Source organism: Callionymus lyra, chromosome 8 (assembly GCF_982586985.1).
Source record: "Callionymus lyra chromosome 8, fCalLyr1.hap1.1, whole genome shotgun sequence".
Taxonomy (NCBI): domain Eukaryota; kingdom Metazoa; phylum Chordata; class Actinopteri; order Syngnathiformes; family Callionymidae; genus Callionymus; species Callionymus lyra.
The window spans coordinates 26,659,871-26,682,573 of NC_141825.1; the positions used below are offsets into that span (position 1 = coordinate 26,659,871).

The 22,703-nt window shown below is 41.3% G+C and overlaps 1 protein-coding gene across 3 annotated transcripts in view; it reads left to right on the plus strand.

Moving 5' to 3' along the window:
• The window catches only part of srpk2 (SRSF protein kinase 2), a 71,340-nt gene that overhangs the window by 16,369 nt on the left and 32,268 nt on the right, over window positions 1-22,703 (plus strand). Inside the window, exon 1 of one of the 3 annotated variants that reach the window (XM_087797668.1) lies at window positions 972-1,451. The exons of the other annotated variants lie outside the window; for them this stretch is intronic. Within the exon in view, the coding sequence (XP_087653794.1) occupies window positions 1,414-1,451 (38 nt within the window). The 5' untranslated portion in view covers window positions 972-1,413. Of the gene's footprint in view, window positions 1-971; window positions 1,452-22,703 lie in introns of those variants that run through there. 3 annotated transcript variants of the gene reach the window in all.

Sequence of the window (22,703 nt, forward strand, 5' to 3'; positions counted from 1 at the left end):
TTTCTAGACCAGGGTCACAAAGCGCTTAAACAATCAAAACAATACTCAATAAAATAAATGCTAAAAGGTCAAGACAACACAGAGACAAACACATTGTAAATCTCATATACATAGTCTGTTAATAATTATATATATATATTTATATGAGTGTGTGTGTGAATGGTTGTCTGTCTTTGTGTGTCCTGAGACAGACTGGCGTCCTGTCCAGGGTGTCCCCTGCCTCTCACCCTATGATACTGGGATAGACTCCAGTCTCCCCGCGACCCCCACAAGGGATAAAGTGATAGAAAATGAATGAATGAATGTATTTAATTATATATATATATATTTATTTTTGACTATAAAAGGGTTAATTGAAAATATTTATAATATTCTATAATTTTCCCTCAATTTCACTGAAACAGAGAACGATGAATAATGAATCCATAAAAAAGATAAAGACTCTTTGTATATGTTATTTATTTGTGTTCTACTTATTTATATTTGATGTGTGAGTTTATGTGTTAAACATCAATCTTTCGTCCTTGCATAGTTTTTTTTCCTTTAAGGTCATTTAACTCAAATTATGATCAACATTTGTTTATTGAACGTCCCAGCCTCCCGGGCTCCGACGCAGCGGTGTCTAGGGAAAGTGCGCGAGAAGCAGGTGGAAGTGATGGAGGGAGAAGAAGAAGAAGAAGACGAAGAAGAAGAAGAAGATGGGGGAGAGGACGGCGGCGTTGCCCTGAGATACAGGATGTCGTAATAAGGCAATTGGAAGAGAGAAGCGGAGCGAGCGAGCGAGGGAAGAGGAGGAACGACAGAACACGGAGGGGGGGAGGGAGCGCGAGTCGAGCAGGAATGTATTCATCTTCCTGCCGCCGCGACGCGCCGACACCCCTCTGCACGCCGGAGTGGAACGCTCCGCCTCGCTGTGGGCTCTGTTGTTGTGCAGAGCTGCAGAAAGGCCGACGGAGCAGCCGGACCCAGACGTGTGGAGCTCCTGCTTTTCTATCCTCCCCCAGCTTCAGACGACACCTCCAGGGAGGAACCAGAGACGACGGGCGCCGTCATCCGAGCGAGGGAACGACGAGATAGAGAGAAGGTGAAGGAAGGAAGGAAGGAAGGGAGGGAGGGAGAAAAGGAAAGGAAAGGAAGGAGGCATGAGGAGGGGCGAGTGATTGACGCCGATAACACCTCCATCACTCGCGCCAGGTAGATCCGCTGTCGATAGAATCCTCGTCCGAGTTCGTCCTCCATCCCGTCGTCTCCTCGGAGAAGGAGGACAGAGGAGGAGGAGGAGGAGGAAGGAGGAGGAGGGGGAGGAGAAGAGACAGTAACCCTCTCCTCTCCTGCATCCACGCGAGCAGGTGACACCAGAACCGTCGAGCCGTCTGGTCCGTCTGGTCCACGAGCGGCGACCAGGCTCCGCTCATGTCCGTGAACTCGGAGAAATCCTCGTCCCCTGAAAGGTAAACGCCGCCTCCTCGTCTCCCTGCCTCCGCGTCTGCATGCATATTCAGCGCTTCGGCGTCAGCACCTCCATGTTGTTTATGTTGGCGAAGCGGCAGCAGCTTTTTGTCTGGGTCGACGCCGGACGACCCTGCTGCTGCGTCTGCTGTCCACGGTCGGCCAGTGGCTTCTCTGAGACCCTCTCGGAGGTCTCTGGCTCTCAGGTCCACCGTGAGACCCTCTCGGAGGTCTCTGGGCTCTCAGGTCCACCATGGCTAGGCAGTCACAACAACATCTACCAACTCCACGCTGACTCACAATGTTGCACCGTGACCTTTTGTGACCTTCGTTTTAACACGAATGAACAAAACATTTCACACCGTCCATCAATCTCGGAAGGCTCCATTGTAATCTGAAAAGAGCTGAGCCAGAAGGCCAGGGGTTTCTGTGACGTCCTGGATTATAGAGTCGGCCTCTTTTAACTGATACGTATCTAAAGTGCTTCGACCAAATTTAAGCCTCTCTTCCCCCATAGAGAAGTGATTTTTTTTTATTTTTATCATGTAGCCATTAGCACGGTTATGATAGTTAACTGTTAGCTGTTCCTTATATCCAGCTCTCCTTGTTTAATTGATAAACCTTTAAGGGTCATGATTCCTTGTAGATCTAAACAGTCACAACTTGAGAAATGTTTGCTTATTTCTTAAAGACCAGATCGTGTGAGTCTTTTATTTGCTTGGTTTGAAAAGTGAGGAAGAATCAGTTTTGAAACTCACAAAAAGAGCTAAGCTAAGACCTCCATCAAAGATCGTGTTTGCTAAAAAGTTCCTTTTTTCGAATGAAGTCGAACTGAATTTGTTGGACTCCCAGAACGTTTGTTTATCGGGACTAGTGCTCCATGATATTGGAAATATGTGCGATATTCAATATTTGTGTCTTGAATTGCGATAACGATATTAATGCGATATTTTTCTCTTCACCTTAAAAATGTAGCCGTGACCACGAGCAGTCGTGAGTACTGTAGTGTAGGTCCGGGGTTTAGAGAAGGAAAATTATGCGATATTTCCCTTTAGTTTATTTCCGCACTTCAGTGTCGACATGATGGTAGAAAAATATCTCTTCTAACGCTCAGTCTCGCGGGACTTGCATCGGTTTACTATGGAACTGAGCGACATCAGAGAGGAGCCGCCGGCGCGTCGTGATATCACCAAATCAATAATAAATCCTTGTACACGCACACATAACACTTTATAAATGATGCTAACAACTTAGCTCGTTAGCATACGGTGAAGACAGACAGGTTTGTTTGGAAGTTCACGATCTTATAAGAAAACAACTGAGACGAGATGAAAAATTCTTACAATATGTTGCTTTAACAAAGGAGGTTGAAAGAGACGAGTGACTGGATCACTAGTGTTTGACTAGATCATAAGTTAGTATTACTTCACTGGATCACTAGTGTTTGACTAGATCATAAGTTAGTATTACTTCACTGGATCACTAGTGTTTGACTAGATCATAAGTTAGTATTACTTCACTGTATATACTGAGCTAAGTCAGCGCACAGGCAAGACGCGTCGCCATAGCAACCGAGCCTAACAAGCTGCACAGTTCACAGACGGACGGAGACGTAAACAACAACGAGACATAGAAGTAAAATTGAAAACTTTACAGAACGTGACACTGATTGATCAAAGTGCACATTTAAGAAATACTTGATTTATACAATAAAAAAAGATAAATTATCACATGTTTTCGAAATACATATCGCACGTGACAATATTGCGATATTTTTTCGATATATCTTGCAGCCCTAATGTCACTGTCGGGCTCCCCTCAGTTGGAATGTTGAGTTCTCTCAGTCATAGCTGAAGGTCAAGAAGGTCTGGATGTCTTTAATGAATCTGTTCCACCAACAACCTGACAAAATGAACTGCAATGATCACATTTTGACTCGGTTAGATCTGAATTATATATGGACCGTCCGACCCGACCCAGTTACAGTCTAGGACCAACTGCTGTACGACAATTCATTTTCAATATCAACACAATGGTTGTAGAAATGATCCATGCGGAGATATAAACTCCATCCATACAGGTGATATATAATAATGTAGATTATTCAGAAAATTATAAGATTAATTGTTCCTGACTTCACTGTAAATAACAATGACGATGAAAGAAATATCTTCAAATTAAATGTTGTCAAAGTAAAAGATGCAATTATGTCAAAAATATTATTAGAAAACAGTGTTCATGTTTCAAGTGTATAATTAAAAAACAAGTGGAAAGTTGAATAGAAATGATGCTAAGATTCTATGAAAAAAAGAAAATCCAATTGTATACTATTGCTTATGCTCCATTTCCACCTTCAGGGGTTTGAAAATGATAATTATTATTAATATTATTGTGATTAGAAACTAATGTTGTTCAATTTCTAGAGAGTAGAATCATTTAATCTATTAAATAATAAGATAGTTAAGTTAAATATGTTAAATATTATCAAAAATAACCATTAAAATTGCCCATTTAATGATCAAATTCAGCATGTAACGGAGAAAAGCAAGTAATAGAAAAAATAAATTGAAAGAAAGACATCTGCTCTAAATTAATTTGTTATTTCATAACGGAATGAAAATGTTCTCGTTTGCAGCAGTTGCTGTGTTTCTACTAAAAGGCCCTAAAACGTCCACTCACTCTATTCTGGTGGCGCTGGAGCTCGACGCTTACACAGCAGGAGTGTCGACGCACGTCAACATTAACATCAGCAGCAGCAGCAGCAGCAGCAGCAGCAGCAGCAGCAGCAGCAGCACATGACGAAGCATCAGCATCAGGAAACCACTCGCCTCTCGACTGATGTGTTACAGCAACACGGGCTTGTTGTGAAAACATATCAGAGCCGTTGAGCTGCAGGGCTGAGACCAGGTGGTCGTCAGGGATGATCCAACTTAAACACATTGGTGTCTTGAAGTGCGATATCGATATTAATGCGATATTTTTTTCTTTCATGGTCGTTTATAGAAGGAAAAGGATGATATTTTCTCTTTCGTTTATTTCCGCGCTTCAGTGTGGACATGATGGTATAAAAATATCACTTATAACACTCATTCTCGCGGGACTTGGATCGGCTTTCCCGCGGAACTGAGAGACATCAGAGAGGAGCCGCCGGCGCGTCGTGATATCACCAAGGAGGAGGAAGAAATCTGTTTTGAAACTCACAAAAAGAGCTAAGCTAAGACCTCCATCAAAGATCGTGTTTTCTAAAAAGTTCCTTTTTTCTAATGAAGTTGAGCTACATTTGTTCGACTCCCAGAACGTCTGTTTATCGGGACTAGGGCTGCACGATATTGGAAATATGTGCAATATTCGATATTGGTGTCTTGAGTTGCGATACCGATATTAATGCGATATTTTTTTCTTTCACCTAAAAATTTAGCCGAGGAAAACTAGGCGATATTTCCCTTTCGTTTATTTCCGCACTTCGGTGTCGACATGATGGTAGAAAAATATCTCTTCTAACGTCAGTCTCGCGGGACTTGCATCGGTTTCCCGCCAAACTCAGCGACATCAGAGAGGAGCCGCCGGCGCGTCGTGATATCACCAAATCAATAATAAATCCTTGTACTCGCACACATAACACTTTATAAATGACGCTAACAACTTAGCTCGTTAGCATACGGTGAAGACGGACAGGTTTGTTTGGAAGTTCACGATCTTATAAGAAAACAACTGAGACGAGATGAAAAGTTCTTACGATATGTTGCTTTAACAAAGGAGGTTGAAAGAGACGAGTGACTGGATCACTAGTGTTTGACTAGATCAGAAGTTAGTATTACTTCACTGGATCACTAGTGTTTGACTAGATCATAAGTTAGTATTACTTCACTGGATCACTAGTGTTTGACTAGATCAGAAGTTAGTATTACTTCACTGGATATACTGATAAGGTGATTGATAAGGTCCATCCTAAACGTTTGGACCACCAGTGGTACTGAACTTGGTCAAGAGGGATGTTCCCGTATAGAACCAAGTACATCATGGCCCATCCATCTTTCTCCTCAGGTTGTCTATACCTCTCTGGGACTGACAACCAACTTATGGGGAATTTCAAAGTTACTGCAATTTTGCCAATGATTCGAAAAACTTTGGGACAATTTACAGGAAAGTCTTTGGACTTTTATTTTGAAAAATAAATTGAAAGACCACCTCTGTAATTGACAGTGAATGTGCTTTTTTAAAAAGCGCTATATAAATAAAAATTACTTACTTACTTACTTAATTACTATGTAATATATGTCCAAGTTGAGAAAACAATATCAAACATAACCCTAACATGTGCTTCCTGCATTCTGATGAAAGTTTTAGATGTTTATTCTATTTACATGTTCCTGACTCACCAACACATTGAATCTGGATTCTTAGTAAACATTTATTTATTCATTCATTCATTTTCTACCGCTTTATCCCTTGTGGGGGTCGCAGGGAGACTGGAGTCTATCCCAGTATCATAGGGCGAGAGGCAGGGGACACCCTGGACAGGACGCCAGTCTGTCTCAGGACACACAAAGACAGACAACCATTCACACACACACTCATACCTACGGACAATTTTCCCTCAAGTTCTGAATCAACCTCTGTATGTTTTTTTGTCTCAGAAAATAATTGGCAACATATTTTAGAAAATAAAATGGCTTTAAAGTAATAATGAATATGAGAATATTAACGTAGTACGAGCTGCTATGTCAGGTTTTATATTTAGATGTTCTGACCCGGAGTCCAGAGTCAATATGTCCAGATCTGGCCAGAACCGAACAGACGGAGTGACTCGGGTCACAGCTCGTGCCATGTGATAGCGGCTGCCATCCTCCCCGTGACGCCCCAGACTGGCGCTCGCTCAGCGCGGCGTGTGAACAGCTCGTCGAGGTAAACTGCCACTATAAATATAAATATCAGACGCCATCACACGGCCAGTTGGTCACAGAGCTGCTGCCACTGTTGACATCCGTTTGTCAGATAAAGAGAAGCTTTGATTTATGTTGAATTAAACAAGATCGTCGAGCAGATGAAGTCGTGTGTGCGATAGTTCAACAAGTGATAAATACTTACATACCTGATCGTAAGTGCATTATTACCTTTTCTGTCGCTAACACATCTTAAAGCAGCTCTGGGTAGTTTTGTGTACCTTAATATTGTTGTACTACAATAACTAGTGATGACACATCAACTTAAAACTAGTTAATGACTCGTATACTGTGACTTGAGGTGTTTTGAGTGATTTTTATTTTATATTTTTTGTATTTTATATCCGCTTTATTGACACGAGAACTTTAAATAAACATTCATCGGCTTGTTTGAAACATGTGAAGATCAAATTTAACAATTGAAAAAGTGCAAATCAGTTTTGATGGTGATGATGAAGATGATGATGATGATGATGATGATGATGATGATGATGATGATTATGATGATGATGGTGATGATGAAGATGATGATGATGATGATGATGATGATGATGATGATGATGATGATGGTGATGATGAAGATGATGATGATGATGATGATGATGAAGATGATGATGATGATGATGATGATTATGATGATGATGGTGATGATGAAGATGATGATAAAGATGATAATGATGATTATGATGATGATGATGATGATGATGATGATGATGAAGATGAAGATGATAAAGATGATGATGATGATGATGATGATGATGATGATGATGATGATGAAGATGAAGATGAAGATGATGATGATGATGATAATGAAGATGATGATGATGATGATTATGATGATGATGATGATGATGATGATGATGGTGAAGATGATGAAGATGAAGATGATGATGATGATGATAATGATGATGGTGAAGATGATGATGATGATGATGATGATGATGATGATGATGATGATGATGATGATAATGAAGATGATGATGATTATGGTGATGATGGTGATGATGAAGATGATGATGAAGATGATGATGATGATGATGAAGATGATGATGATGATGATGATGATGATGATGATAATGAAGATGAAGATGATGATGAAGATGATGATGATTATGGTGATGAAGATGATGAAGATGATGATGGTAAAGATGATGATAATGAAGATGATGATGAAGATGATGATGATTATGGTGATGATGATGATGATGAAGATGATGATGATGATGATGATGATGATGAAAAAGATGATGATGATGATTGTGATGATTATGATGAAGATGATGAAGATGATGATGATGAAGATGAAGATGGTGATGGTGATGGTGGTAATGATGATGATGATGATGATGACGATGATGATGATCATAGCCCATCTTCATCATCGTCATCATCATCATCATCATCGTCACCACGGGAGCGAACATTTCCAAACAAGGCGAGATGTTAACCTGTGTGTTCGACTCATTAATACTGTCATTGTTTTCTCTCTGTGTTGGCGCTGCTGTGGAGAGTGTTGTGGTTCAGTAACTGTGTAAATAATTGTGTTTACTATCAAGGAATACGAAGATAATAGCTCGATTTATTTCTATATTTTCTCATGAATATTAAACACATGCAGATGGAAACAATGAATCAATGAGGCAGTAATATCACTCGTCATTGGTTGTTGTCATTGGAGACACATTTCCAACTTTCTGCCTGTTCAGTTTTACCAAGTGAACGTGACCTTGAGCTGAAGCTGTTCAGCAACGCTGTCCTGTGACTTTAATGTCATTACATTAAACCAATAAATCACTTCTTTCATCCTGCTTGTGAGTTCTGACAACCTGAAAGTGGACCCTGTGGTCGTTGCTGATCATATGGTCCTCATTGTCTCAGGAAGACCGAAGACCAACGGAACCTTTTGTCGTACAGACATGTTTTGTCTTCTTGTGTCACACACTGTCTGTTATTGAGCTGAGGGTTCTACGTTTGCAACTATTCACAGAATTATTTTGGTTGCTTTGGCTAAAAAATACATTTTCCTCTCACAGAAGTTATTAGATCCTTAGTTTCAAATACTGAAAAAGTCCAATCTCAATTCGACAAAGACAATAATTTGGTTCAACTCTGCAGCCAGAATTCTGAGCCGCTCTAGTAGAAGAACTCACATTTCTCCTTCAAACTCTTCACTGGCTGCCAGTTTCTTTCAGGATCATTTTCAAATTCTGGTTCTTACTTTCAGATCTATTCATGGTCAGACCTTCCATCAGTGATCTGATCCAGACTTACACCCCAGCTCGGGCTCTGAGGTCTGTGGATCAGAATCTACTGATGGTTCCAAGCACACAGTTCAGGACCAAAGGAGAGAAATCCTTCCTGTTGCTCCTAAGCTTTGGAACCATCTCTGTGTTTGATGATCTACTGACTCCTTCAAGAAACATCTGTGTTTGATGATCTACTGACTCCTTCAAGAAACATCTGTGTTTGATGATCTACTGACTCCTTCAAGAAACATCTGTGTTTGATGATCTACTGACTCCTTCAAGAAACATCTGTGTTTGATGATCTACTGACTCCTTCAAGAAACATCTGTGTTTGATGATCTACTGACTCCTTCAAGAAACATCTGTGTTTGATGATCTACTGACTCCTTCAAGAAACATCTGTGTTTGATGATCTACTTACTCCTTCAAGAAACATCTGTGTTTGATGATCTACTTACTCCTTCAAGAAACATCTGTGTTTGATGATCTACTGACTCCTTCAAGAAACATCTGTGTTTGATGATCTACTGACTCCTTCAAGAAACATCTGTGTTTGATGATCTACTGACTCCTTCAAGAAACACCTGTGTTTGATGATCTACTGACTCCTTCAAGAAACATCTGTGTTTGATGATCTACTGACTCCTTCAAGAAACATCTGTGTTTGATGATCTACTGACTCCTTCAAGAAACATCTGTGTTTGATGATCTACTGACTCTTTCAAGAAACATCTGTGTTTGATGATCTACTGACTCTTTCAAGAAACATCTGTGTTTGATGATCTACTGACTCCTTCAAGAAACATCTGTGTTTGATGATCTACTGACTCCTTCAAGAAACATCTCTGTGTTTGATGATCTACTGACTCCTTCAAGAAACATCTGTGTTTGATGATCTACTGACTCTTTCAAGAAACATCTGTGTTTGATGATCTACTGACTCCTTCAAGAAACATCTGTGTTTGATGATCTACTGACTCCTTCAGGAAGAAACATCTCAAGATACTTTTATTTCAGCTTTTCCTTGATTCTCTGAGACTCTTGTGTTTGTCTCTGTGTTATCTTGATCTTTTAAAGTATATATTTTATTAAGTATTGTTTTGGTTGTTTAAGCGCTTTGTGACCCTGGTCTGGAAAAGCGCTCTACAAATATGACTTATTTACTTATCTAAGGGTGTGGTCAGTGTTGAACTTGTGTGAAGTTGCCTTGTATCCACAAAGGTGAACCCATCAATGGTTCTTCAGTACCAGGTTGATGTCGGACCGGCCTGACAAGCTCCCGTTGCTTTGATGAGACTTTGTTGGAAGAGCAGCAGGTCCGGTAAATAAAAGGTCAGGAGGTGTCGCCTTTGTTGTGAGCGCACTTGTGTGTCTGCCAGTGTTGGTGTGTGTGTTGAGCTGCCATGTAGAGGCTTTTATGTTTGTTTATATCAAGAACTGGTTCGAGCTCAAGGTTGTGAGTCGAAGCTGAGTGAAGACGACACGGAGGGAACTTCTTCACACATGTATGTATGTTGTCAGGATCAGGTCTATTTGGTTGGAGTTAAAATGTAAGAGCCTTAAAAAGGACGAATAACTCGGACAATATCACCATATCGTAGTCAACGGACGAACATTGCTGCCACATTTTCATAAACTTGTCCACAGATAAGAGACGAGGAAGAAGTTTTTCTTAACAAACATCCCGTCAAAAGCTAATCTATGTTGCCTTCTGACCGTTGTAAGTACCGATCCGCCCGAACTACTATTTCAGTCCAGGCACTTCCTGCGTGATGAAGTCTGCAAACATCTTTTTGAAAGCTTTTTAAATGGATGAAACTGATTGGAGGGCACTGTTGTATAAACAAAAACATCACATGTGACTGTCACCGCAACGGTATTTATCCAGGTTACATGCAAAGTCCGATGTCCCAGATCCTACGTTTATTTGGTCAACCATCTTAGTTACAAGGTTTCTATTGCATCGTACAATGTTTTCATTATTTTAAGTCTGATATTGCGATTTGTATTGATATTGCGATATTGTCACGTGCGATATACGTATTGAAAACATGTAATAATTGATATTTTTTTATTGTATAAATCAAACATTTCTTAAATGCGCACTTCGACCAATCAGTGTCACGTTCTGTAAAGTTGTCAATTTGTACTTCTATGTCTCGTTGTTGTTTACGTCTCCGTCTGTCTGTGAACTGTGCGGCGCAGCTTGTTAGGCTCGGTTGCTATGGCGACGCGTCTTGCTGGCGCCGTGACTAAGCTCAGTTTATACAGTGAAGTAATACTAACTTATGATCTAGTCAAACACTAGTGATCCAGTCACTCGTCTCTTTCAACCTCCTTTGTTAAAGCAACATATTGTAAGAACTTTTCATCTCGTCTCAGTTGTTTTCTTAGAAGATCGTGAACTTCCAAACAAACCTGTCCGTCTTCACCGTATGCTAACGAGCTAAGTTGTTAGCGTCATTTATAAAGTGTTATATGTGCGTGTACAAGGATTTATTATTGATTTGGTGATATCACGACGCGCCGGCGGCTCCTCTCTGATGTTGCTCATTTTCGCTGGAAAACCGATGCAAGTCCCGCGAGACTGAGCGTTAGAAGAGATATTTTTCTACCATCATGTCGACACCGAAGCGCGTAAATAAACTAAATGGAAATATCGCATCGTTTTCGTAAACCCCCAGACCTCCCTACAGTAATCGCGACCTGTACTTGGCTACATTTTTAGGTGAAAGAAAAAAAATATCGCATTAATATCGATATCGCACTTCAAGACACCAATATCGAATATCGCACATATTTCCAATATCATGCAGCACTAGTTTAAATATTCTATGTGTGGTAGTTATTGTCCTCTAATCATTTGATGTTTTGTTCAGTCATAAAACGTCATCATGTAGGAGGAGCACAGACTGAAATGGTAGGACGGACCGAAATCGTTACAAGGGTTTTCTGAGAAGCCATTTTGTGTCTCAAAGGCTACACCTGTGTTGTGGTTTATCCTTACTTTTGCTACCAGTGTCCAGGTGTCATCTGGTGTGTCTGCTTCTCTAGGATGCATAGGCTAGAGAGGAAGAAGAAGAGATGCAAGAACAGGAGAGGAGAGAGGGCAGACAGACTGAGGTAAAGAGAGGAAGCATCGACATCACTTCTTCATGAACGAGATCACAGTTGAATCCATGGGTGAAAAGGCTGCTCTTTTTAAATTCATCATCCATTTGCTACCTTTTCACAGAACCTCATTATTTCACCGGATACGTATCAGTTGAGACAGTTTTGTGGTTTTTAGACACAAGACTTTCTCAATACATCAAATAGAAGCCAGAGCTACAATTCATAAGCAAGAGCCTTAATAAAATAGGAAAACCTTAAAAGACATTTAAAATGTATGCAGAAATTCAAATTCATAATGTAATGTTATGTTACATTTTATATTTATTTAAATATTCTTTATATAGATCATTAAAAAAGCCATGGACAACTTATCAAACTATGATATATATTTCAATTTATTTTGACATTACAAAAGAGTAAAAGAAAAGTCCCAAATGACAGGAAAAACTTCGAGGCAGGCTTGACTGTGTGTCAAGAAAGTGACTGGTTACTTCTTGGGGTGTCTGGCCAGAAGGGATCAACCAAGTACTTTCCTCGCTCGCCAGAAGAAGCATCTGAATAAGTCAGAGATAAATAGAAAGTGATGCAGGCGAAGTCACATGTCCTCTCATCGATGTGGATCCATCATCACGTGTGATCCAGATGCGAGTCGATGAAAAGTTAAAATGGTAAATGAAGGGATGGAGGCTGAGATTCTGTAGATCATAGAGATGGCAGTGAGACGCTGGTCAAACAATAACACAGCTGCGGCGGCCGACTTGGCCCTCGCCATATTCTCTGGTTTGACCCACTTTAGTACTGTAGTGTAGACACACAAGAACAAGTCAGTCGTGCTACAGTAACTAGTGAAGCACAGCATGGAAGCTACGACACTAGACAGAGTGTGTGTCTGTCAGTGTTTTTATTTCTAGTACCTACCGTCTAGAGCGCTAACATAGCTCATGTGCTGTTATTGTTGGATTGTTATTATTCTCTCTGATGCTTGGCTTTGACTTGAATTTAGATTAGATTAGATATGTTACTATTGATCAACTTATCAATGTTATTTTCAGTCCTAAAGAATGTTCAATAATTGCTCTTCCAAGAAACAAACATGAAGTGCAAGTTGATATAAAAGTATCAGGACGTGGCATCAAACAGACTTCAGGTGCAAAGGTTAATGAATGTGTCACTAAAACGGGCTTAAATTCATATTTATGATGAAACTACTTATTTTCTTTTTCTTTCTTTTCTTTTTTAAAAGTGAGTATTTGACGATGAAGACAAAAACATTTTTTTTACTTTTGCCAGAGTTGAACTGTTGACAGTATTAATTAAACTCTGATGTGTTTTGAAATGTTGACAATAGGAGAAAAAACTGACGATGAAGCTTTTTAATGTTTAATCTCTCACTTGAATACAATTCTTGTTTAAACACTTTTAAGCTGTGTCTCAAATCACATACTTGTGTACTTAAACTTAGTATTTCTAGTGCATAAGTGCGTCTCAATTCTTAATATGTAAATGTAGTGCTCCATACACACTAAATTGTTACTAAAACGGCCACAAAACTGAGTATGGATCGATGGACACTTACTTAATTACTTACTTACTTACTTACTGACTTACTTACTCATTTACTTACTTACTTACTTACTTATTTACTAACTTACTCACCAAATTACTTACTTATTTACTTACTTACTTACCAACCTACTTACTTAGTCACCAACTTACTTACTTATTTACTTATTTACTTACTTACTTACTTACTTACTTACTTACTTACTCACCAACTTACTTACTTACTTACTCACCAACTTACTTACTTATTTAATTACTTACTTACTCACCAACTTAGATACTTATTTACTTACTTACTTACTTACTTACATACTCACCAACTTACTTACTTATGTACTTACTTACTTACTTATTCACCAACTTACTTACTCACCAACTTACTTACTCACCAACTTACTTACTTACTCACCAACTTACTTACTTATTTACTTACTTACTTAATTACTTACTCACCAACTTACTTACTTACTTACTCAGCAACTTACTTACTTGTTTACTCAGCAACTTACTTGTTTACTCACCAACTTACTTACTTATTTACTTACTTAATTACTTACTCACCAACCTACTTACTTACTTACTCAGCAACTTACTTACTTGTTTACTCACCAACTTACTTAGATACTCACCAACTTACTTACTTATTTACTTACTTAATTACTTACTCACCAACCTACTTACTTACTTACTCAGCAACTTACTTACTTGTTTACTCACCAACTTACTTACTTATTTACTTACTTAATTACTTACTCACCAACCTACTTACTTAATTACTCAGCAACTTACTTGTTTACTCACCAACTTACTTAGATACTCACCAACTTACTTACTCATTTACTTACTTACTTACTTACTTACTCACCAACCTACTTACTTACTTACTCACCAACTCTTTTTCTAGCCTCTTGAATACCGTATTACTTGTGTTTGGTGCTCCGGGTTCGTTCTGTTCCAGTAGCGCTGCCATGAAATGACAAACAAACGTAGTATTAGGTGAAGCCTGCCAGGTGGTTCTTGATGTGTGATGCAAGTTAGTTAGTATCTGGTGGAATTTAGCAACATGTCACCAACTATATGTCGTTCTCTGACGTCCCTCCTGCACTCGTGCCGCTGTTATCTCCTCAGCCGAGCCTCCTCCTCTCGGATGTTAAATAAAAGAGTGTTTGCACGAAACCAGAGTGCGATCTTCAGTCGAGGCCGTCGGACCGGAATGTTTCCTTGAGCCCGGTGGAGGCGCTGAGTCACACGCCAGGAACCAGAAACCTCACCAAAGGGTCACGGTGATACCTAAGAGGATGTGGTCATGTGATCCACACCTGCAGCACCTGATCCTTCAGCCGGGTTTCGACATCGCCAGGGTCCGGTTGAGGGGCAGGACTGTAGGTGGATACAGGTGACATGAACCTGCCATGACATCACTCGTGTCATGTTTGAAAGCAATGTCTTGATGCTGTGTGTGCTTGACAACAGTTTGAATCCGTAAATAATAGTAAAAGAAATTGAAGGGTTTTTTTCACCTTGTCATGGAATATAAACAAACATAAGGTCCTCCTGGTTAACATTGTTATTTTATAAATGTTATCTGTGAAAGAATTGAAATAATTTGGCCAAAAAGCATCTCTATGTATTGATCAGTGGTTGTTTTATTGTGTTATTTTGCCCAATTTATGACTATGAAGACTCTCCTATATTACAAATATTCTGCTCTTCATAAGTTGCATTAGTCGCCTCCTAACTTGATACATACAATCATGAATTATTTAATTAATTGTTACTCTTGTAAAGCGTCGGCACTACTTTGTGAACGATCATGTTTTCAACGTTATAACTCAAAAAGTTGTGTTTAGTTTTCTGGATTTGTTAGAGAAAGGCTCATTTAGAATTTGTACAATTTTGTTCCGTAGTATCGTCCGGATTTGTGATGGTTTAGGTGCTGATGTTCATGCAGAGGCTCCTGTCAATCAAAGAAGTCAACTTTCTTGTGGTGGTGTATTGTATATATTTGCACATCATTAGATAAGTCATGTGGTGTCAGCACCTCTGCCTCACTGTTTCTCTAGTCGCTATGAAATAGTGCTTCGATATTGGAAATATCAATATTAATGCGATATTTTACGCATGCGTCGGTGTCGACATGATGGTAGAAAAATATCTCTTCTAACGCTCAGTCTCGCGGGACTTGCATCGGTTTCCCGCCAAACTGAGCGACATCAGAGAGGAGCCGCCGGCGCGTTGCGATATCACCAAATCAATAATAAATCCTTGTACAGGCACACATAACACTTTATAAATGACGCTAACAACTTAGCTCGTTAGCATACGGTGAAGACGCACACATAACACTTTATAAATGACGCTAACAACTTAGCTCGTTAGCATACGGTGAAGACGGACAGGTTTGTTTGGAAGTTCACGATCTTCTAAGAAAACAACTGAGACGAGATGAAAAGTTCTTACAATATGTTGCTTTAACAAAGGAGGTTGAAAGAGACGAGTGACTGGATCACTAGTGTTTGACTAGATCATAAGTTAGTATTACTTCACTGGATCACTAGTGTTTGACTAGATCATAAGTTAGTATTACTTTACTGGATCACTAGTGTTTGACTAGATCCTAAGGTAGTATTACTTCACTGGATCACTAGTGTTTGACTAGATCCTAAGGTAGTATTACTTCACTGGATCACTAGTGTTTGACTAGATCATAAGTTAGTATTACTTCACTGGATCACTAGTGTTTGACTAGATCATAAGGTAGTATTACTTCACTGGATCACTAGTGTTTGACTAGATCATAAGTTAGTATTACTTCACTGGATCACTAGTGTTTGACTAGATCATAAGTTAGTATTACTTCACTGGATCACTAGTGTTTGACTAGATCATAAGTTAGTATTACTTCACTGGATCACTAGTGTTTGACTAGATCATAAGTTAGTATTACTTCACTGGATCACTAGTGTTTGACTAGATCAGAAGTTAGTATTACTTCACTGGATCACTAGTGTTTGACTAGATCATAAGTTAGTATTACTTCCGTGGATATACTGAGCCGCGCCAGTAAGACACGTCGCCATAGCAACCGAGTCTAACAAGCTGCGCTACAGTTTACAGACAGACGGAGACGTAAACAACAACGAGACATAGAAGTACAAATTGACAACTTTACAGAACGTGACACTGATTGGTCAAAGTTCGCATTTAAGAAATGCTTGATTTATACAATAAACAATTATAAATGATCGCACATGTTTTCGATATGCATATCACACGTAACAATTTCTTACGATGAAACTATCTTAGTTTTGATCTCGGACAAAAAAACAAAATTGCATTTGTTTTGTAAACTTGACTCTCCTGAGAAGATTTTGATATGTTTGTAAAATGTTCTTGTGATACAGTTAGGACTCACATGTGATCCTGCAGGGAAAACAGGTCTCATGTAGAACTGTAGAAGAAGTGGTCAAGACTCTGTGTCTCTGGAATGTTTGAGAAAAGATAGATTCCATATTCAGAGTTGGACCAGGACTCAAATCCACGGAGACGCTGCGACACTAAACCTGTAAAAGGACCATCATTTTTTGTAAACGTCGATGAGGGGCTCCGTCTCCTCCAGGGGGCAGTGTTTACAGTTGTCCTCCTGACTAGCACTATCACTCTGAACTGCAGTCCCCTGCTTGCCCACCAGGTGTCTGAGCTCTTTTTATTGATTCACACATCAACTGAGGCTTTGGCAGGTGGGTGTCGCCGTCCATGTGACTGGTGGGAGAATTCCAGACGCGCCAGAACTCAGATCTCTTCAGTTTGTTTTGTCTGTTCGCCGCTCTGATCCAAACTCAGGGCCACTTCAATTGGACTTTCTTTTTTTTAGTTTGATGGAATTTAACTCGCAACCCAAAACAAAGAGATGGAGCCTGGCCTTGTGCGCCCTCCGCCTGCGACACAGAGCGCTGCGGAACAGGTAGAACCGCCTCGATCTGGCTCTGCTGAAGACTTGCTTCTGGTTCACCAGAGACTCAAGGGTGTAGACGCTTCTAATAAGAGTGATAAAGACTTGGTATCTTAGCACTGGTTGCCATGACAACTTGATGGAATGGTTTGTTTCTGTCGCACCACAGCTGACCAGTGAGAAGATCAAATGAAAAACTATCACCAATGTGCTGTATTTAGAGGAACCGACGTCTAAAGAAACAGTTTGTGTCCAAATGTATCTTTTTTTTATTGGTAAAACAATATAAACATTAATATAAACATTATATTTTCCGTTCTTTAGTTCAATTATTGTACCTTTGCTTAATACATGTGATTGTGGCTTATTTTATTCTTGTTTTTTTGTCTTCATAATCACATAAATTGAAGTGTTGCTTTTTTCCTTTGTAGCCTTTTATTTCCTAGATGATATAGAAAATAAAGCTTGTATAAATATAAAGTTGACCGCATCTAAAACCTGTCACACACACACAGACACACACATTGTCACACGGGCTCTATATGCTTATCCAAATATAGTCTGCGATGGGAGACGGCGGAGCAGAGGCTCATGGGAAATGTGTCCATCATCGTACACATGAATTCCAGTGACGTCGACTGACCACAAAGACGAGCATTGAGAAGCGTCGACGTAGTGAACGCCTGCACGAACACACACGGCTGTAAACAACTCCTTGTTTACTGCATTTCCTGTCTCGTGTAAACATTCTCGCCACAAGTGGAAGTAGACGCACGTATAGGTGTGTTTTTATTTGTTCTGGCTTTCCTTTATTTTCTGGAACTCCTGTTGTGTTATTAGTATTATCTTGATCTTTAAAGTATATACTTTATTGAATATTGTTTTGATTGTTTAAGCGCTTTGTGACCCTGGTCTGGAAAAGCGCTATATAAATAAAAATTACTTATTTACTTACTTTTGTATGATCAGATGTACAATAGTAATTGTGTAATTATATCATGTTATGTGTGGGTCTTAGTCTTGTGTGAGGACGCAGTTTATTTTCGGTACGTCTATGATGTTGTGTACATCATGTGTTTGTTTACGTTTGAGTGTGTCATGTGAGCCTAAATTTATGTTTGGAAATGTGAGTAATGCTGTGTACTTTGTTAAGTCTTGTAAATATGTGCTTGTGTTTGTTGTTTATGTTTTGTGTCCATTAGATGGTGAACATTTTCATCATCACTGTTTATATTAAGTTTTGTATCTGAAAGAAAGAAAGATGGATGGTTCTACTTAAATGCAAATAGCTCTTGTGTGTGTGTGGTTTTAAACATTGGAATATTTCTATATACTGTATATGTAGTTGATCAAGGACATATACACACAAAACAACTGTCTTCGTAATACATTTGTGTGTGAGACGCATATTCATTTCTTTATTTCATCTTCTACGTGTGTTTTTCTACATAAGTTTGTTCACTCTCCACTGCACACACTGTTGTGTGAGTGTGTGTGTGTGTGTGTGTGTGTGTGTGTGTGTGTGTGTGTGTGTGTGTGTGTGTGTGTGTGTGTGTGTGTGTGTGTGTGTGTGTCGCCCGTGGCGTCTCGCGGCAGAAACGGCAGCGTCTTCAGATCATGTGTTCGCAGCGACTTGACAGCAACAAACTCTGTTTATAGTTTATTTTTAGACGAGGGAATCTGAAATCCTTCTGCTGCCCGAACCAGTCAAACTCACAGCAGCGCGGCGAGGTCGTCCGTCACGGGGATGAAGCCGTGATGTAGAAGCTGGAGTACACACTGGTACACACAAGTGTAGGAGCTGGAGTACACACTGGTACACACAAGTGTAGGAGCTGGAGTACACACTGGTACACACAGGTGTAGGAGCTGGAGTACACACTGGTGCACAAGGAAGTGTAGGAGCAGGAGTACACACTGGTGCACAAGGAAGTGTAGGAGCAGGAGTACACACTGGTGCACAAGGAAGTGTAGGAGCAGGAGTACACACTGTTACACAAGGAAGTGTAGGAGCTGGAGTACACACTGGTGCACAAGGAAGTGTAGGAGCTGGAGTACACACTGGTACACAAGGAAGTGTAGAGCAGGAGTACACACTGGTACACAAGGAAGTGTAGGAGCTGGAGTACACACTGGTACACAAGGAAGTGTAGAGATGGAGTACACACTGTTACACAAGGAAGTGTAGAAGCTGGAGTACACACTGGTGCACAAGGAAGTGTAGGAGCAGGAGTACACACTGGTACACAAGGAAGTGTAGGAGCAGGAGTACACACTGGTGCACAAGGAAGTGTAGGAGCAGGAGTACACACTGGTGCACAAGGAAGTGTAGGAGCAGGAGTACACACTGTTACACAAGGAAGTGTAGAAGCTGGAGTACACACTGGTGCACAAGGAAGTGTAGGAGCAGGAGTACACACTGGTACACAAGGAAGTGTAGAGCAGGAGTACACACTGGTACACAAGGAAGTGTAGGAGCTGGAGTACACACTGGTACACAAGGAAGTGTAGAGATGGAGTACACACTGTTACACAAGGAAGTGTAGAAGCTGGAGTACACACTGGTGCACAAGGAAGTGTAGGAGCAGGAGTACACACTGGTGCACAAGGAAGTGTAGGAGCAGGAGTACACACTGTTACACAAGGAAGTGTAGAAGCTGGAGTACACACTGGTGCACAAGGAAGTGTAGGAGCAGGAGTACACACTGGTACACAAGGAAGTGTAGAGCAGGAGTACACACTGGTACACAAGGAAGTGTAGGAGCTGGAGTACACACTGGTACACAAGGAAGTGTAGAGATGGAGTACACACTGTTACACAAGGAAGTGTAGAAGCTGGAGTACACACTGGTGCACAAGGAAGTGTAGGAGCAGGAGTACACACTGGTACACAAGGAAGTGTAGGAGCAGGAGTACACACTGGTGCACAAGGAAGTGTAGGAGCAGGAGTACACACTGGTGCACAAGGAAGTGTAGGAGCAGGAGTACACACTGTTACACAAGGAAGTGTAGGAGCTGGAGTACACACTGGTGCACAAGGAAGTGTAGGAGCTGGAGTACACACTGGTACACAAGGAAGTGTAGAGCAGGAGTACACACTGGTACACAAGGAAGTGTAGGAGCAGGAGTACACACTGATACACAAGGAAGTGTAGAGCTGGAGTACACACTGTTACACAAGGAAGTGTAGAAGCTGGAGTACACACTGGTGCACAAGGAAGTGTAGGAGCAGGAGTACACACTGGTACACAAGGAAGTGTAGGAGCAGGAGTACACACTGGTGCACAAGGAAGTGTAGGAGCTGGAGTACACACTGGTACACAAGGAAGTGTAGAGCAGGAGTACACACTGGTACACAAGGAAGTGTAGGAGCAGGAGTACACACTGGTACACACAGGTGTAGGAGCTGGAGTACACACTCGTGCACAAGGAAGTGTAGGAGCAGGAGTACAAACTGTTACACAAGGAAGTGTATGAGCTGGAGTACACACTGGTACACAAGGAAGTTTAGGAGCAGGAGTACACACTGGTTCACAAGGAAGTGTAGAGCAGGAGTATACACTGGTACACACAAGTGTAGAGCTGGAGTACACACTGGTACACAAGGAAGTGTAAGAGCTGGAGTACACACTGGTACACAAGGAAGTGTAGGAGCAGGAGTACACACTGGTACACAAGGAAGTGTAGGAGCAGGAGTACACACTGGTGCACAAGGAAGTGTAGGAGCAGGAGTACACACTGGTACACACAAGTGTAGAGCTGGAGTACACACTGGTACACAAGGAAGTGTAAGAGCTGGAGTACACACTGGTACACAAGGAAGTGTAGGAGCAGGAGTACACACTGGTACACAAGGAAGTGTAGGAGCAGGAGTACACACTGGTGCACAAGGAAGTGTAGGAGGAGGAGTACACACTGGTACACAAGGAAGTGTAGGAGCAGGAGTACACACTGGTACACAAGGAAGTGTAGGAGCTGTAGTACACACTGGTGCACAAGGAAGTGTAGGAGCAGGAGTACACACTGGTACACAAGGAAGTGTAGGAGCTGGAGTACACACTGGTGCACAAGGAAGTGTAGGAGCTGGAGTACACACTGGTGCACAAGGAAGTGTAGGAGCAGGAGTACACACTGGTGCACAAGGAAGTGTAGGAGCAGGAGTTCACACTGGTACACAAGGAAGTGTAGGAGCAGGAGTACACACTGGTGCACAAGGAAGTGTAGGAGCAGGAGTACACACTGGTGCACAAGGAAGTGTAGGAGCTGGATTACACACTGGTACACAAGGAAGTGTAGGAGCTGGATTACACACTGGTACACAAGGAAGTGTAGGCGCTGGAGTACACACTGGTACACAAGGAAGTGTAGGAGCAGGAGTACACACTGGTACACAAGTGTAGGAGCTGGAGTACACACTGGTACACAAGGAAGTGTAGGAGCAGGAGTACACACTGGTACACAAGGAAGTGTAGGAGCTGGAGTACACACTGGTACACAAGGAAGTGAAAGAGCTGGAGTACACACTGGTACACAAGGAAGTGTAGGAGCAGGAGTACACACTGGTGCACAAGGAAGTGTAGGAGCAGGAGTACACACTGGTACACAAGGAAGTGTAGGAGCAGGAGTACACACTGGTACACAAGGAAGTGTAGGAGCAGGAGTACACACTGGTACACAAGGAAGTGTAAGAGCTGGAGTACACAATGGTACACAAGGAAGTGTAGGAGCAGGAGTACACACTGGTGCACAAGGAAGTGTAGGAGCAGGAGTACACACTGGTACACAAGGAAGTGTAGGAGCAGGAGTACACACTGGTACACAAGGAAGTGTAGGAGCAGGAGTACACACTGGTGCACAAGGAAGTGTAGGAGCAGGAGTACACACTGGTACACAAGGAAGTGTAGGAGCAGGAGTACACACTGGTACACAAGGAAGTGTAGGAGCAGGAGTATACACTGGTACACAAGGAAGTGTAAGAGCTGGAGTACACAATGGTACACAAGGAAGTGTAGGAGCAGGAGTACACACTGGTGCACAAGGAAGTGTAGGAGCAGGAGTACACACTGGTGCACAAGGAAGTGTAGGAGCAGGAGTACACACTGGTACACAAGGAAGTGTAGGAGCAGGAGTACACACTGGTACACAAGGAAGTGTAGGAGCAGGAGTACACACTGGTACACAAGGAAGTGTAGGAGCAGGAGTACACACTGGTGCACAAGGAAGTGTAGGAGCAGGAGTACACACTGGTGCACAAGGAAGTGTAGGAGCAGGAGTACACACTGGTACACAAGGAAGTGTAGGAGCAGGAGTACACACTGGTGCACAGAAGTGTAGGAGCTGGAGTACACACTGGTACACAAGGAAGTGTAGAGCAGGAGTACACACTGGTGCACAGAAGTGTAGGAGCAGGAGTACACACTGGTACACAAGGAAGTG